General features: G+C 34.2%; 2 protein-coding genes across 2 annotated transcripts in view; one reads left to right on the top strand and one right to left on the bottom strand.

The window, feature by feature from the left end:
- The window catches only part of LOC117102060 (immunoglobulin superfamily DCC subclass member 4-like), a 55,132-nt gene extending 40,691 nt beyond the window's left edge, over window positions 1–14,441 (bottom strand). Inside the window, exons 1-2 of the mRNA XM_033242275.1 lie at window positions 14,315–14,441; window positions 11,316–11,624 (exon numbers count right to left, since the gene is read on the bottom strand). Coding sequence (XP_033098166.1) covers window positions 11,316–11,624; window positions 14,315–14,441 — 436 coding nt within the window. The remainder of the gene's footprint in view (window positions 1–11,315; window positions 11,625–14,314) is intronic.
- Window positions 14,442–15,906: 1,465 nt separating this feature from the next.
- LOC117102059 overlaps window positions 15,907–16,603 on the top strand; it is a 5,509-nt gene continuing 4,812 nt past the window's right edge. The window contains exon 1 of the mRNA XM_033242273.1: window positions 15,907–16,030. Coding sequence (XP_033098164.1) covers window positions 15,940–16,030 — 91 coding nt within the window. The 5' untranslated portion in view covers window positions 15,907–15,939. The remainder of the gene's footprint in view (window positions 16,031–16,603) is intronic.

Raw genomic sequence — 16,603 nt, 5'->3', positions numbered from 1 at the left:
ATGCCAACATTTTTGTTACTTTGAATGCTAAGCAATAATCATGCCCTACATTTTCAGTTTCAATTGGATGTGATCAAGTTGTTGCAAAATCAATTATTTTGTGCTACTTCCTGCCAGAATTTTTGGCAGTATGCCATAATTTTATACCAGATATTTCTGGCGTTCTTCCACGAGGCCGCAGCTTTAAATATGTTGGAGCGATTGGCGCAGCGGCTGTGATTCGCGCTCTCCATTTTAAGGTCAGGGGTTCGAACGCTCCCTGTGAACTTTGTTGGCGTCCTTCGGAAAAGGTAGTTTACGTACATTTGTTTGTCTCTACCCAGGTGTATAATGAGTACCTGTAAAATCTATTGGTTGTGCATATTATTTACAGCAACTATTTATACTCCCAAGAAACAGGAAATTTTCACTTTGTGGGCGGTTTGCCAATTAGGATCCAGTGACCAGGGATAATATAATTTACCAGATTCAGTCTTGTTTAGCACTGTGCTGCTAGAGATGTAATGATTTTTAAAGAACACAAACATATTATAAATACCACAGGAAAACAGAATGAAATAAGTAATGTATTTTTTGAGAAATCAGGTCCTTTACAGGGCCTCTGTACTGTGAGTAGGCCCAGCTGCTGTAACAACAGAAACAGTCACTTCTTCATTTCTGAATTTCTATACTATAAAAGATATTTTAAAACTTGGCAAATGATTCATAGATTTTCATTCTAATATTTCCACACAATTACTTGCATGATGATGGCTTTGCAGGGTCATAAAGGTTCCTGTTCTAAATATGTTGAAACGACATGTGGTATGATTCGTCGTTACATTCAATACGCCTTAAGAATTGTACCGCTTTCATGCTCTATAGCTTTTAGGGTATATATAATCTCCCCATTGTATATTTTTCTTCCTACAAATGATCCCCATCATGCAAAAATGGCATGCACAAAGGTTCAAGATTTACAGACATAGAACAGATCTTTTAAAATTATACCTAATCTCTCTATAAAGCTCAATATACACTGTAAACATCAGTCGAGCATGGTGCCTCAATGTCATTCTGCGAAAGCTGACCCTTATGTTTATTAAAAATCTTTCCAAAGTAATAAGTTACTCATTAAAACAGATATCAAAGATCTTAGCCATTCTTATTTGTTAATGGCCAGGAAACAATAATTAAGGCAACTCATTAATGTTTTGCATGACGCTTAGGTAGCTGTGATTGCTTTAGACCAGAAATCGGGAAGCTTTTTTCCTGTAACCCAGAAATTTGAGGAATGACATATGACCTATGGAAGTATAGGTCGTGATATTTAGACCAAAAAAAAACTCAATTTAGCTTATTCTCTAATCGTGTATGTTAATATTGTGCAGAGAGTAATATAAAACAGTGAAGAGACTTTTTTAAAAATATTTTTTTGGATGTGTGGTGATATGGTGCCATTTTGATAAACCAATTTATTGCTTTTACACTTTTTTTGATGTTGATATGAAAAAACCGTAGCACTGGAACATGTCAACTTCATATAGTTTTTCATTTCAACCATTTTATTCTAAAAGAATACAGAGTATCATACACATACAAAACCTAGGTCGCATGCTTACCCTAAAAAGTTGGGGGAAGGCAAGGTAACAGAAACACTTTGACAAAAAAAAAGAAGAAAAAGTATTGTTCTAAACCTCGTAAAATTCAGCTACCTTCAGGAGACATCATGCAAGAGCTTTATTTAATAATTCAGGTGTCATATATCTACGTATGTAGTTACTCCATTTTTGGAGTGTCTGCACCTGCCGCCAAAAGTTGGGGGAAGGCAAGGTAACAGAAACACTTTGACAAAAAAAAAATGAAAAAGTATTGTTCTAAACCTCGTAAAATTCAGCTACCTTCAGGAGACATAATTCTAGAGCTTTATTTAATAATTCAGGTGTCATATATCCACGTATGTAGTTACTCCATTTTTGGAGTGTCTGCACCTGCCGCCAAAACTTCGATTTTGGAGGTTTACACGAAAACTCCAAAAATCAAAGTTTTCAAACTTTAAATCAACCCTCCGATTTCGGAGTTTCTGCATACTATTAATTAAACAAGCTATTACGCAAAAGCTCTGAAATTGGAGGGTTGGTTAAAAGTTTGAAAACTCCGATTTCGGAGTCACTGTATACTCATATATCAGAAGTTTTGTAAGATAGGGGTGGTGGGGACCAATTTGTAAATTTCCTTGCATGAAAAATATATTTTGAACAGCTATTTGCTGTTTCACAAAAGTCCTGCATGATGTCTCCCAGCGCTCTCTTTGAAATGTTTTTTTCCACATAATATATCTAAGCTTCCCATAATATCATATCTATTGAGTGACCAAAAAAGCCAACCTTAAAAGCAACATATTTTACATCTATAGATTCACTTAATTCTTTAATTAATTGTTTATAATCTCTTTGTTTGCTTTCCTAAACTTAGTGTTCTGTCTATGTGCTATAGAGCACGCCTTTGGCCTAGTTTTGCTGACCTCGACTTATGTTCTGATTTTTAACTCCCAAGATTTTTATATTATATTTTTTTGATTCTTCAATAATTGTGCTGTCTTTCTATCATCTGACTGAGTTCTCTATTTTTTGCAGTTAATCTCAATTTCAATTACATTCAACCTTGTGTAAGCCGTCAACACTTAAAACACACAAGCATCTATGTGGCCAGTAACATTGTATTGTTGCATCCATTTATATGATGTATATCCTACGTCTTTTCATGATAAATAATTTATATATCGCCCAAAGATAGATTCCGATATTCCTGTTGAGATAAATGCCAATACATCAATTGATCTATTCAAACTCACATGAGTTATGACATCAACTTTATGACAAATATGTATATCAAGAAGGTATATCAGTCTGCCATTTTAACATTAAATTCAGTTTCTGAAGGGAAAAAAAATTGATATGTTGTGCAACTGATTTGAAAAATATTCAACAAAAAAGTTGGGATAGGTTAATGAGATACAGATTTTTGAATATTTAAAAACTAGGGGAAAAAGGGGTGTAACCTCCAATTTTTTTCCACCCAGTTTTTAAATATTTAAAAACCTGTTCTCATTAACCGTTCCCGAGTTTTTCATCAAATATGCTTTTTGCGTCTTAGAAAAATCAGTTGTACAACATCTAAAAACATCTATAAAACAAAAGTTTCCTGGTTTTACTCTTGTAATTTCTGGGGAGGTTCCCCAATCCAGCAAACCGAACAGAGCCCTTATTCATTAATAATGTTATATTCCAGCATTAATTTGGAATCACAAAAGGCTACTTCAATTTAATACTAATAAAATATTAGACACCTTTGAGAATAAAGATCTGTCAATAGCAAAATGACTGACCTTTTGAAAAGCCTTAATAAATAAAATATTGTTTAAAATGTAACATTGCAGTATCAAGTGGATTATGGTACATTTGATTTATCATATCATATTCAAACCATCATAATGATGATACTTTTGACATCTGTTAGATTTCTTGTGGAGGTTCCCCTAGGGTCTTTGCTTGGGGCCCCCTTTTATTCTGTATAAAAATGATTAGTACAACTACCAGAATATTTTGTCATTTTTCCTTTATGCTGAAAATACCACAATTTTATATTCAAATAATGATAATCAAACATTAATTGATGTTACCTATTACCCAAACATATAAGTATTTCCCTGTTTTGAAATTTCTGCAGATATTTTTTTTGTGCAACTCAATCAAAACATCAAGACATTCTCAACCAACAACATTTCTTTTCAGAACTATCTACAGTATGTGATGTACCGCAAGCATTAATTAATATATATATATATTAATTGATGTTGTTAACAATGAGATTAAATTAGCCTTTGATTCAATATTCCTCAGCAAACAAAATTATCAGTGTATATTAAGGAATGTAGTACTATTACTTTTTACATTCTCAATAAATCTTTTGACCTTATGCCAATCCAAATTGTTGTGGTCTAAAAGCACATTTTGTACCATACTACTGTAAGCTCTAAAAACTCTCCAAGTGAACCCTACCATGGATTTTTTTAAATCCGGGACCGAGGCTTTAGTCAGCCCCTTAGGACATGTCGGACCCACTGTCGGGAAATTTCTGGAGGCACCGCTGGGCCCTTTTTGGGTCTTATTCGCTAATTCAATCGTTGGATTTTAGATGTGCTCGTTTTTTATATTTGTCATTGTTATTCTTAATATTTTTAATAATGAATAAAATGATATAATATCAATGATGGATCCTGGAATCTGAAATAGAGGTGGACCAGGGAGAAACTTTCAGAGATGGAGGGTCTACACCACCTTAGCCCCAACAAGGTTGTGGCTGAGGTAATAAAATCGATGATTGTGGCACCTTTGGATCCTGGGGGAAATGGCATTCAGAGACATAAAATTGGGGCCCTGGACCGCCAGGTTGACCTATGGTCTGCCACACTGGATATAATATGATATATGTCCTACAACTGATGTCAGAGACACATTATGCTGTTTGCATCAACAAAACCCTTTTTGATCAGGAGAGATCAAGGATATCATATGGGTGTGGCCCCGTTGAGGGCCCTGGGGATCAGGGGCCCTGCTGACCTCCGCAGGAGAGTGCATATGCGTTACTCCACTGATTTTGAGTCACTTTAAGAGTCTATAAAGGTATCAATATTATCTACTTACTTTTAAAGTTTATTCCTACTAATATTATTGTATTGCTCTCTAATTATACTTGAGTTATTATATTAATTTCTGGGCCAAAAGCTATATGGAATCTATTTATCAACTTCTGTAAGAATACACTACCAGGGATATGCAGTAAAGTTTTGCTGTCCTTACTGGGGTGGAAAATTCTACATTAATATTATTCGGTTTTATTCCTGGAGTAGTATACCCTTCCAAATTCATTTAAAGCAATTTTAAGAAAAAAGTTTAATGAATATCTAAAAATTGCATAACTGGTCTTATAGATGAAACATTGTCTGTTGTTTTTGTTGTATTCAGATTGGCAGACAGGTGGATTCAATGGAGGCACAGCACCCCCACCCCACAAATTTTTCAAAATAAAAAAAATGGGTGAAAAAAGAAAATTTAAAATGTTAGCCTCATTAAGTGCCAGTTCCAATCAGCTTGAAGTACCAGATAGACATAACATTTTATAGCATGGTTTGGGTTGAGGTGGTTTGGACCAGCCATTTGTAAAACTGACTTTTGTGGGCCCTCTATTTTGAATTCCTGGATCTGCCACTGCTGCTAAAAATATACTGATAAAAAAAATACACTCAAGCAGATAAAAATCACCTCATATTCCACATCTAGCACCCTCACTTTTCTATCGCTTCCCTCCCCATCAGTGGCAGCTCTAGGATATAATTTATGGGGGGGGGGCCACTAAGATGTCCGACTGGAGGGCTAAGTATGGGTGGGTATGGGAGGGGGATGTCCCCTCCTCCCAAAACAAGATTTTTTTTTTAAATTTGGAAGTCCCCTGCCCCCTCTGGCACCGCCACTGCTCCCCATCAACTTCCATCCCCACGTAAATACTCCTAGTACGCAACTGCACTGACAGATATTTTTATTTTATTTCTTCCAGAAAACAAACAATAAACTAATTGTAATAACAAAGTCAAACAAAGAGGGGGCTGAGGATGAGCAAAAGTTGTACAAAAACCACTATCACTGCCCCTCCAACATATCTTGAAGAACGATAAACAATGTCCACTTCCAATATATCTCACAGGTGTAAATTTAATCAAGGTGTGTACAATCCAATACTTCAAGGTGTGTTCTTGACATAGATAGTACAGTACCGGTATCGAAAACAAAATGAATTAGATTTCGTTTTTCCTCAGATAATGTCTTGTTTGTCGAATAAAATACCTACAGGTGTTATAGAGATTAGAGAAATCTATTTATAGTAAACGAATTCTACATTAGATCAAGGTAACTGTTGGGGATCTTAAAGTCATGATTACCATATGAAACCACGTCACATGACTAAAAAAATCTAAGCACGGTTCATTAACTTTATTTTAATAAGTTAACAATTGACTGCAGCTACCATGATTATTAGCTTAAACCAGAATAACATGTTTCACTGCCCTGCAATTAAAGATTAAAGGTATACCCACATGATGAACGTTGTTCGTACCCAAATGCTGTTTGACGACCAATCGGGAACGCTATTTTTTTGCACCTAAGAGCATGTGTACATGATGTCCTACCTGTATAAGCTTTTAATTTTACTTCTTTGCCGCCCGCAGATTTCGCCTATTCTTTGCTGTATTTGTAGGGTGTGGGGGGGGGGTGGGTATATCTTTTAATCTATTTTGATTGATTTTCAAACGTATCCATATAGACCTTGTTTAATTGCAGTATATTTAATCATGAGATTTGGAGATGAGATTAGGATCGGGTGACACCCCCGGTGGGAGGATCATGTAGGCCGTATAGGTCTGTAGTGTAGCACAAATTAATATCAAAATCTGAGACTAATCCATACCAAGAATTCTCGTTTACAATTTACGCTAAAAACATTCTGCATCAAAACCAGTCTTCATAGCATTTTAATATTATACTGTGTCATTTCCAACTTTACATGGTAATCTTTATCTTGTGTGATTAACTTGACAAATATATACACTGGATACAGTTTTTTGTTTTTGTATTCCGTTTTTTTATCTGAAATTATTAGGTTTTATTATGTCACTACACCTCCTAATGGCAATCAGTATTTTCACCACACAAGAGGCAGGCTCAGAGGTCTTTATTTATTTCACCACTAACCAGTAAGAAGCTCTGAATCTTATGGTTTCAATATGTTATAAACTAGAGGGCACCCTGAGAGTGCATACCTCTGCCCACATTATATATCTCCTCTGTATAAATTTCCCACGCATACTGTCCCCATGGAAAAAAAAATGTATTCAGTGCAGTGCTGATATCTAAATGGCTTGACCGGTAATAAGATGTTAAGTTTCGTACAGACAATTAATTAAAAGATAATGAAAAAAAAAAAAATAGAAGACATCATGGGATTCAAACCTGGGATCAACTGTTTTCATCTGCAGCGCTGTGAAATCAATGCCAACATGTTTTGTTACATTTCTTCGGCAAAAACCATAAGCACACAGACATGTCTGTATAAGCAGACAGATAAAAAGTAGTTTGTTCATTCAATTTTTATATTTTTATTTTTTTTTTTTTTTTTTGCACTACAGAGGTGTATTACTAACTATACATGTTTGTCAGGGGAAGTGTAGGCGAGCGGTAAAGGCGCAAGTATTAAGTACAAAGCTAATCGACTGTATTGGGTTTGCACCTCCCTGTTTTTGTTTTTTTTTAAATTTATTTTTATTTATTATTATTTTTTTTATTTATTTTTTTTTTATAATTATTTGTGCATTTATTGAATACTTTTATTTCATATTGTATTATTATTCACTATTATTTTTTTGTATAAAATTTGAACAGTAGATTGTGAGATATACGGCCTGAAAATATCTAAAATATGCATCTTACTTCTTCAATCCATCTGCAAAACGACCTTTATCATTATAGGCCCATTAATCAAGCTTGCACGCCGTCCAGATCGCTTCTAGTCTGTCAGCCAAAATGCGGCACATGGCCGATCCTCTCGAGTCAGCCCGGTCTAGGCAATGACTTGGTCGAATGATCCGCTCGAGTTGGATCTTACAGTTGCATACAAACACACGTAAAAAAAAGTAGATTTCGTTTATTGTGCCCTTGACCTTTGACTCTGACCATTGAAAATATTTAGTCACATCAAGAACTTTTGTCACAGAATACTGTGGCCGACTTTGACTGATGAACTCTGTGCACAGTAGGGTGTTATATAAATAAAGTAGTTTTTCGTCACATGCGACCTTGATCTTTGACCCTGACCCTTCAAAATTTAATCATAATTAGATTGTTGGTCATGGACTGCAGGCTGTTATACTGTATATAAAAAAGTAGTTTTTCACTAATTCTTTGGTCATCAAACCAAGTTTGATGAGTTTCTGATAAAAATTGTTGGCTATAGGCTGTTATATATAAAAAGTAGTTTTCGTGGATTGTGACCTTGAATTTTGGCCCTGACCCTTCAAAATGTAATCATTTTTAGATTGTTGGGCAATGAACATTATGACCAAGGTTTACGGATTTCTGATAAAAATTGTCGGCTGTAGGCTGTTACATATAAACAAGTAGTTTTTTTGATGATTGTGACCTTGACCTGTGACCTTGCTCTCAAAGTTTAATCATCTTTAGATTGTTGGTCATGGAACATTGTAACAAAGTTTTACAAATTTTTTATAAAAATTGTTAGCTGTTATACATAAAAAGTAGTTTTTCGTCGATTGCGACCGTGACCTTTGACCATAGCCCTTTAAAATTTAATCAGCTCGAGATCTTTGGTCATGGATCATTGTGACCAGGGTTGAAAAGTTTCTGATAAAAACTGTGCCCTGTAGACTGTTCAAAAACGGACAAACAGACAAATGGGCAAACAGACAAACGGACAAACGGGCAAACAGACAAAACAGACAAACAAACACCTCACAGACAAACAAACACGTCACAGACAAAGTCAGGGGCGAAAAGATAACCTCGTTGGTGGAGGTAGTCATACTCGTTGCTTTACAGCACTGTGAACACAAGTACTGTAGCTTTGATTCTGAAAGCACAGCCTGCTACTCATTGAGTGATATGTGTGGAATCAGCAGAAAAGCCTGCTGAATAGGCATTTAATACCTAATAGTTTCTGATTAAATACATTAAAACACATCTGATATCCGTATAATGTATTTGTAAGGCGAGACATTTTTTATAACTTATTTTGCAAACTTTCGCTGTGTAGTAATGGGATGTTAAATGCTTTAAATTTATATAATTAGGAAAATAAATATCTTATTTTTGGAGATTTTCAGGAAGCGGCGGGCATAATAAAAATAAAGAAAACTTTAATTTTTTTTCTAAAATTTCCATTTTTCGTGGGGCCGGGTGCGCTAATTGGCCAAAAATAAAATGTTGTTTTTATTTGAAACCATGATTATTGTCGAGCGGCATGTTTACTAAACAAGGTATAAAAATAGTTTCATCTACAGTTTATCGCAAGATACAAATCAAGATAAAAAGTTGCAAACTTAAATTGAAAAGCTATGTAAACTAATGGCTTGGCTAAAGTATAACGACCGTATTGGTAGTTGCATAATAACAAAAGCACGTCCTCTGACGTCAAACTGTAATATTCTACAGCATCTCCGCTGTTAAATTCTGGTCTATCAATATTTATCAGGGTGCTGCGTGCATAAATTTTAGTATGCTTATGAACAATTATAATTAGAAAGGTGCAAACATTAATATGCTATCTCTTTTAATTGCCATTTTGCATTCTGCTAAGTTTTAAACCGAACTTATTACTGAAGCTATCAATGCATTAAACCACAACAACCAACTCTACTACTCATTAACAGCAACATAAAGGAAATTACCTACTGTATACATACAATAGCTTCCTTGAAAAGTTAATTAGAAAGCATGGCGTTGCAGTGTTTAATCATTTTTTAATGGGTGTTCTCTGAGTTGAATGCTGCCTCTGCAACTCTTAAATTGCATCATTATATACTGTATTTATATGAATGAACACGCATATGTGGCAAAGACAAGCCAAACCAGTCACTCCTCGCAAAAATCATTTTTAGTTATTAAAACGGTAAAATGAGAGCTATAAAATGGTAACAGAATTATTTAAATCTAACATTTCGTTATGAAATTATAGGAGTTTAAACATGCTGTTGTTTAAAGAACAATATTTGAGTAATCAGCCTTCAAAGTTTACGATTTCTGGCATTTCTCAGGCAGAAACCATCAACAAATAATAAAAAATGGTTGTTTTAACTTTTGAAAATTAGGAAAATAACAACATAGCATGATGTCTAGATATATAAAGGTTAGTTTAGTGCAATAAAATAGATTTCAAGAATGTTGACATTTTTTTTGGTGTAAAATGGACATGTAATAATTACTCAAGTAAATGTCCCCAAAATGTGGAACTACAACCAAATTACCATCAAAATGTGTTATTGTGTGATCATAAAGACTTACTGATCCAAACCATGTTAGAAAAAATGCAATAAAAAAAATTTTTTTTTTTGCTGCATCAATTATTTCAACAGCATAAAAATAACAATGCAATTTTGTGACTTCAAAATACATTTTCTTTAAAAAACTATAAAATTAAACCAGTTTTTATACAATATTTACTATTACAGACCAAGTGTACACAGTCTCTCCCTCGTCGATAAAAACAAAAGCGAAATAATCTATTGTTCCGATTAAAAAAAAAACAAAAAAAAAACCGCCCTCCCTCATTTTTAATCAAATTAAATTGTTTGATCTTTTTACATTAGCTATCGTTCAAATGGTGCAGTCAATTGTTGCATGAAGTTGACTAATTTTATGTAAACCATTGTTTGTGCTCTTATCAATGGTTTTACAGTTCTCGTCTTGTCTTATAGCTATCTTTTAATGGCTCCATGTATGAAAATAATTTTAAAAACTTAGTACAAATGCTCACAAATTAGAAAAATGTTTTCTGTCATACTTTAACACAATTAGGCTTGGTTTCCATACAGTCACTACACACTATTGCCGAGAGCTTTTGGTGATAATGATTGGTCGGTCGAATCGTGGAGCCTTCCTGATTGCGTCAGTTACCGTTACGCAATACATTGATTACAGTGAAAAAGCTTTAGTTTCTGTTTTAAAATCTGTATATGTTTTAGGTTGTTTCAATGATTGCTGCTTATGTTTAATGCAATGATATATTTGAAAGTGAAAATACCTATGCAAGGACCAGGAGTGGCACAAATGATGGGGAGGCCGGGGCCATGGCTAAATGTCAGGGAGAAAAACACACTTCATGTGGGAGAAGAAAAAATCATGTATATTTTTTACATATTACTAGAATCGTTTAAATAAGCCTTCAATTTTAACCTCTAAATTGTCAGTTTCCAAGGGCTACAGTTAGCCCCTTGGATCACTTCCGAGACATTTTGAGCGATGCACAAGCACATCCATTTACACATTTTCATTGGGGATTCCCATCCCCCCCCCCCAATGTTGGGGATATCCTGGTGCCACCCTTGGCAGGGACCTGGACAGGCCCAATCCTGAACAGATACTAGGACAGTAAGATTGACAGCTATCCAGGTGAACATGAAAAGTACTTGTTCCATGTGTGATGAAAGTACAGTATTGTGTTGTTTGCACCTAAATGTTTTTAAAGATGAAACAAAAAATCACACTTACTAGGTAGAGTAACATTGACTGGTACACTACAAACAACTCCTAGTTTGCTCTGGGCACAGCATCTGTAGTTACCCACACCGCATTGCTCAGAACCAGCTAAGAGAGTGCTCTCCAGATTTGATTTTTCAATTCTACAATCTTTTTGATGTAGAACAGTACCATTCCTCAACCACTGGAAACGAACTTTGACACTGCTTTCCACTGCACAACGCAAAATCACTTCATTGTTAACAATAAAGGTAGAATTTGGTTGCTCAATGAGTCTGATATACGGTTGCTTTTCACCTTCAAAAACCAAAAATATTTTTTCTAAAATTTAATTGTGATTATGAACCATCAACAATTAACTTCTATAATTGTAGACAATCAGTATAGTAAATTTACAATTTTTACTTGATTTTTAATCATTTCAACAATATTTTCTTGTCTTTTTCCTCCTTTCCTTACCCTCATTCCACATATTAATTGTAAGTATGATTTCTATAAGATTCAATATCAAAACCAATTACTTCTTTTTATTTACTTATCAATATTGAAACCACTTGCTTAAATTTACAACTAGTCATTTGTAAAATGTATTTTACAAATAAAAAGTCTTGAAATTACTAGGATTACAAATCTTTGAAAAAGATAATAAAAATAAAGAAACACTTATATTTTTTCTGAATTTTCATTTTTTCATATCAGCTGGACGCTAATTGGCCAAAAATAAAATTTTATTTTTCTTTGAAATCATCATTATTTGCATGCGGAGGTTCTCTAAACAAGGTACTGTATAAACAAAAGTTTCACCTAAGAATGATTGCTATAAGATTCTGAATTTTAGTAGGGTTTTTTAAGCCTTTAATATCAAAACCAATTACTTCATTTTATTTACATATCAATATTGAAATCACTTGCTTATATTTATAAACCAATCACTTGTAAAATGCATTTTACAAATGAAAGTCTTTAAATTACTAGGATTACAAATCTTTTAAAAAGGTAACCATGGAAACTTTTCTATTTATTAATATATATTTTACATGGGGTTTTTTTGCTCCAAAATAATTATAAGAAAAGGTTTCTTGACAACACTCCCTTATGTCCATTATTTTGATTTTTATAAACAAAAAACGTCCAACAGTGTTAAAAAACACCAAAAACATGGTACAAGAATATAGTGTAACATTTTACAATTGAATTAACATTCAAAATCACATATAGACCTAAATAATATCATTAAAACTTTTTAAAAACCAAAATGCTGCAAATAAATATATCAACGTTAGGTAACTAAATTATATGTAGAAGGATCATGACAAAAAGAATCCCATTTAGAGTATTTGAAAATAATAAGTTTCAAAATAAATTTAAAATAAATATAAAATAAATTAAAAATAAATAAATATATGATAACTAAATAAATATGTTTAAAATAATAATATGGTTATGAACATTTGTAAGACGATTGATGTTGTTTTCAATAATATGTTAATATGCATATTGGTTTTCTAGCTATCTAAGCTATAGCAAACAATGTGAATAAAAAGTTGTTAGAAATGGTCTTGTGAACTTGATTTAATCTAACTTTGTCAACACAAAATGTGGTGTGTCATAAGGATTAGACCTTGGTTCACTGTTAATTCTTATTTACATTAAGGAGGTATTTCTGTAATAGTCTTTTAAATACTGGTATCTCCTTGTTTATGATATTCATATGGATAATAATGTGGACTTACTAAGTTAAAACTGACATAATGTATGTTGCTCAGGTGAAAAATGATGGTTTATGACTGGCTTAACTACAACATATTGACACAGTATTACTGTATAACCAAAACAAATTATAAAATTTTATGGCCAAGCCAGAAGAACTGCTCTGCAAACACAACCAATGAAAGCAGCTATTATGCTTAAAGAAATAAAAATGTAGTTGAAATATAAAAAATACTTAATATATAAAATAATATATAGATGATGACGGTGATAATGACGATAACGATGGTGATGCTGACGATGATGATTGTGGGGGAAAATGATTAATATTATATTTATTCGTATATCCCGATTAATTCGCAATACATTCATAACTCTATCACTGCTCTAAAGTAGGCCACAAGATTTAATAGGCCTAGTTAGGCCTATTCCGTTTTCATTAAGTTCCATCATTCTTACATGTAGAAGTCTATATGCTCTATAAAGCATATTCAACATTATTCCGGGAGATTTTGCAACCTTACGAACACGAACGAATAGGCCAACGCGGTCCTTGATTCATGCCTCTTGCATGAATCGCCTACTTTTTCAGGGGCGGGTATGGGTTTAAATTTAGGGGGCAAGGGGTGGGGATGTAAAATGTTTCCAAAAAAGTTTGGGGGCCCTCCCGCGGGAAAATAATTTGTTCGGATTTCATACATAAATATGTAATGTCTTGTTTATGTAGATAGATTAATTTTAAAAACACTATTTATTTAGGCCAAGTGATATTTATTTATGATAGCAAGCTACGTACATAGATACATAGGGGCCTACATTATCATTTTGAAAATGTAAGATGCGTTGAAACAACATGAGAAACAATAGGGGCCTACAATTCTTAAAAACCACAGTAAACTCTTCGCAAGACTTGAAAGTTCTACTGTTTTTTTTTTATGTAGGCCTAAGATCTATGCCTAGGCCTACCGTAGGCTACATTTAGTTTGTACTTTAGATTTCAAAAACAGTTTACACCCAAATTGAAATTTCTGACAGGTACATGCATCCCAACACCCACTTATATCACCTAATTTTCCCATTGTAAAAAAAAATAAATAAAAAATCAGATCACGGGTCCTCAAAAGGTAGGTCTAAAGTTTTTTGTTTTTTTTTTTGCTTGACAGCTCAAGGGGTGGGAGAAGGGGCGGGGCAGGATAACAGATTTGCCAATGTTTGCCACAGATGCTACTGTAGGGGAAGTTTTCTTAAAATGTTATGACGTAATCGTATTCGTTATCCCTAGTATTACCATAGGCCATCACCATCATCATTATTAACATCAACACCATAATCACTGTCATCATCGTCGTCGTCAGCATCATCGCTATCATCGTCACTATCATCAACATTGTCATCGACATGGTCACCATCATCATTTTTATCATCCATTATTTTTATCATTATCAAATGATCATGGTGCTCAGGTTTTTCTGGTTTCACTCGTATTATTATTGTTTGTTTTCCAGTGCAATCAATCAAAACGATTACTTAAAATAGGCCTGCATTACAAGTTCCGGCGTTGGGGCTTAACGGAAAGGTCTATTTAATCAAAACGGTTACCGTACAGATTGGCAGGCTCCAGTGTAACTAATCTCTTGTTTTTAACATTACTAATGTGAGCACATTAATATAACAGCAATGCGGTCACTTAATTAATCGAAGGGACGTCATTATGTTAACAGAAATCCGGATGTCGAATAGGAATCTGATGAGGAGGACTTTACTTTGACACGACTCAAACGTAAAAAGAAAAACAGTTCCCAATACAGAATAATCATAAGTTACCTATTTTTATAACCGCAAGTAAATTTAATGTATAATAATAATACGGGTTTTTTTTTTGGTTTTTTTTTTGGTTTATTTTTTGGTTTATTTTTTTTGTTGGCTGGGGTGTGGGGGGTGGATGGGTTGGGGTTTTTCGATTTTACGTCTGGAAATGATTATAGGTAAAATTAATAATCCCATGTACACCACCTTTTCTTTTTTAAGCTTTTGCGAATGCATGATGAACAAGCTCAGTTAATCTTAGATAAAATTTCCCATGCAGGCCTATTGGTATTTTTCTTTTTTGCAAACGCCCCTTAAAATTCCAATATAATAAAATTGCAAGATAACAAATGAATGCAGAAATATTACATTTTAAATTTACCAACGTTGTAGGCCTAACAGTACTATTACTAATAATCTATGACGATTGTAGAATATGATTTGTCTTGAAACATAGACGTTTAAATTATGTTTAAATAGGCCTAACTGGATTAAGAAATCATTGCAAAAAGAAGTAGGCCTACTTTTCCCTATAGTATTTCCTTGATGTTTTATAACTCTAATGTAATTGTCTCGTAAATAAACCACCATCCTTTTGATATGGCCAATACGTGTACGGATTAAATGCGGGTGGGCTGCCAGCCCCTGGATCATTCTATTTCGAATTCCTTGGCCTACTTCTGGCGAATTTCAAAGAATCCATTTTCAGATTTTGTGAAAAACCCTTTAAACATTCGCAATTGCAAAGTAGTGTTTGATAGGTAGATTTAAAATAAAAAAAAAGTGTCGTGCTACTACCACTCTGGGTTGTCATTCCCTCTCATTCTCATGGCGAATAGCACAGGGCGAATTGAAATGAGCTTCAACTTTTATTATTCTCGATATGTTATGGCAAGGAAAAACATATTATCGTTTTTGTTTTTATTTGAAAGTTAATCAGATTATAGTAACATTGGAATCGATAAATACATCTACTGGTAATAATTACAGATGATAATAAATATTTGAGAAAAACACTATAATAAATAAAGACGAAAAGCGCATATTCAACGCATGCGCAGTATGTGCCTGTCTAGGGTGGCGGACAACTTCATCTCGGCGTCATCTTTCTCGCTGTATAATGGACGACCACAGTTACAGCAGAGCTGCATCAAGACCAAAGTCGATTATTTTCGCCGATCAAATCTTCACAGAACTGCCGCCGGAAGATTGTAGGTTCACAGTATTTGATTTACAGTGTTATTAAGTATAGATTTAATTAGATGATAGTAGCCCCATGATTGAAGGATTACCTGCTCTATCTGCTTGGCCACATAGGCCTAGGGCCTAGCCTCCTAGGCTAGCCTACATACAGTAAACCACGTTAGTCCTAACAATGTGATATGATGAGGGTCTAGGGCCTAGGCTAGGCTTAAGCTAGGAAGTTAGGCTTCGCTTTTTGGAGGGCTAGGATGCTTAGGCTAAGGCATAGGCGTCCTGTCCTATCTATCCTACTTCTAGCTATGCTAGCCTAGGCCTACGTGTCGCCAGAGTGGCTCAGAGGCGGATTTAGGGGGGGGGGCGGCCCGGCCCCGGTCCCCCTTTTGGGAGGTAAAAAAAGAAAAAAAAAGAAAAAAAGAAAGAAAAAGAAAAAAATGAAAAAAAGAAAAAAAAAGAAAAAAAGAAAGAAAAAGAAAAAAATGATAGCCCACAACTCCTCAAATGTTATTTTCGGGCGTCTAGAACACAAAAATTGTATGGCCTACCTATCTTTTCTGGGATCGCGCCCACACACATCACTGCAT

This window comes from Anneissia japonica, unplaced genomic scaffold, assembly GCF_011630105.1.
Source record: "Anneissia japonica isolate Jap-2015-1 unplaced genomic scaffold, ASM1163010v1 scaffold997_len2565447_cov190, whole genome shotgun sequence".
NCBI lineage: Eukaryota > Metazoa > Echinodermata > Crinoidea > Comatulida > Comatulidae > Anneissia > Anneissia japonica.
The sequence above is the reverse complement of the archived record's forward strand: the minus strand, read 5'-3'. Positions and strand labels throughout refer to the sequence as shown.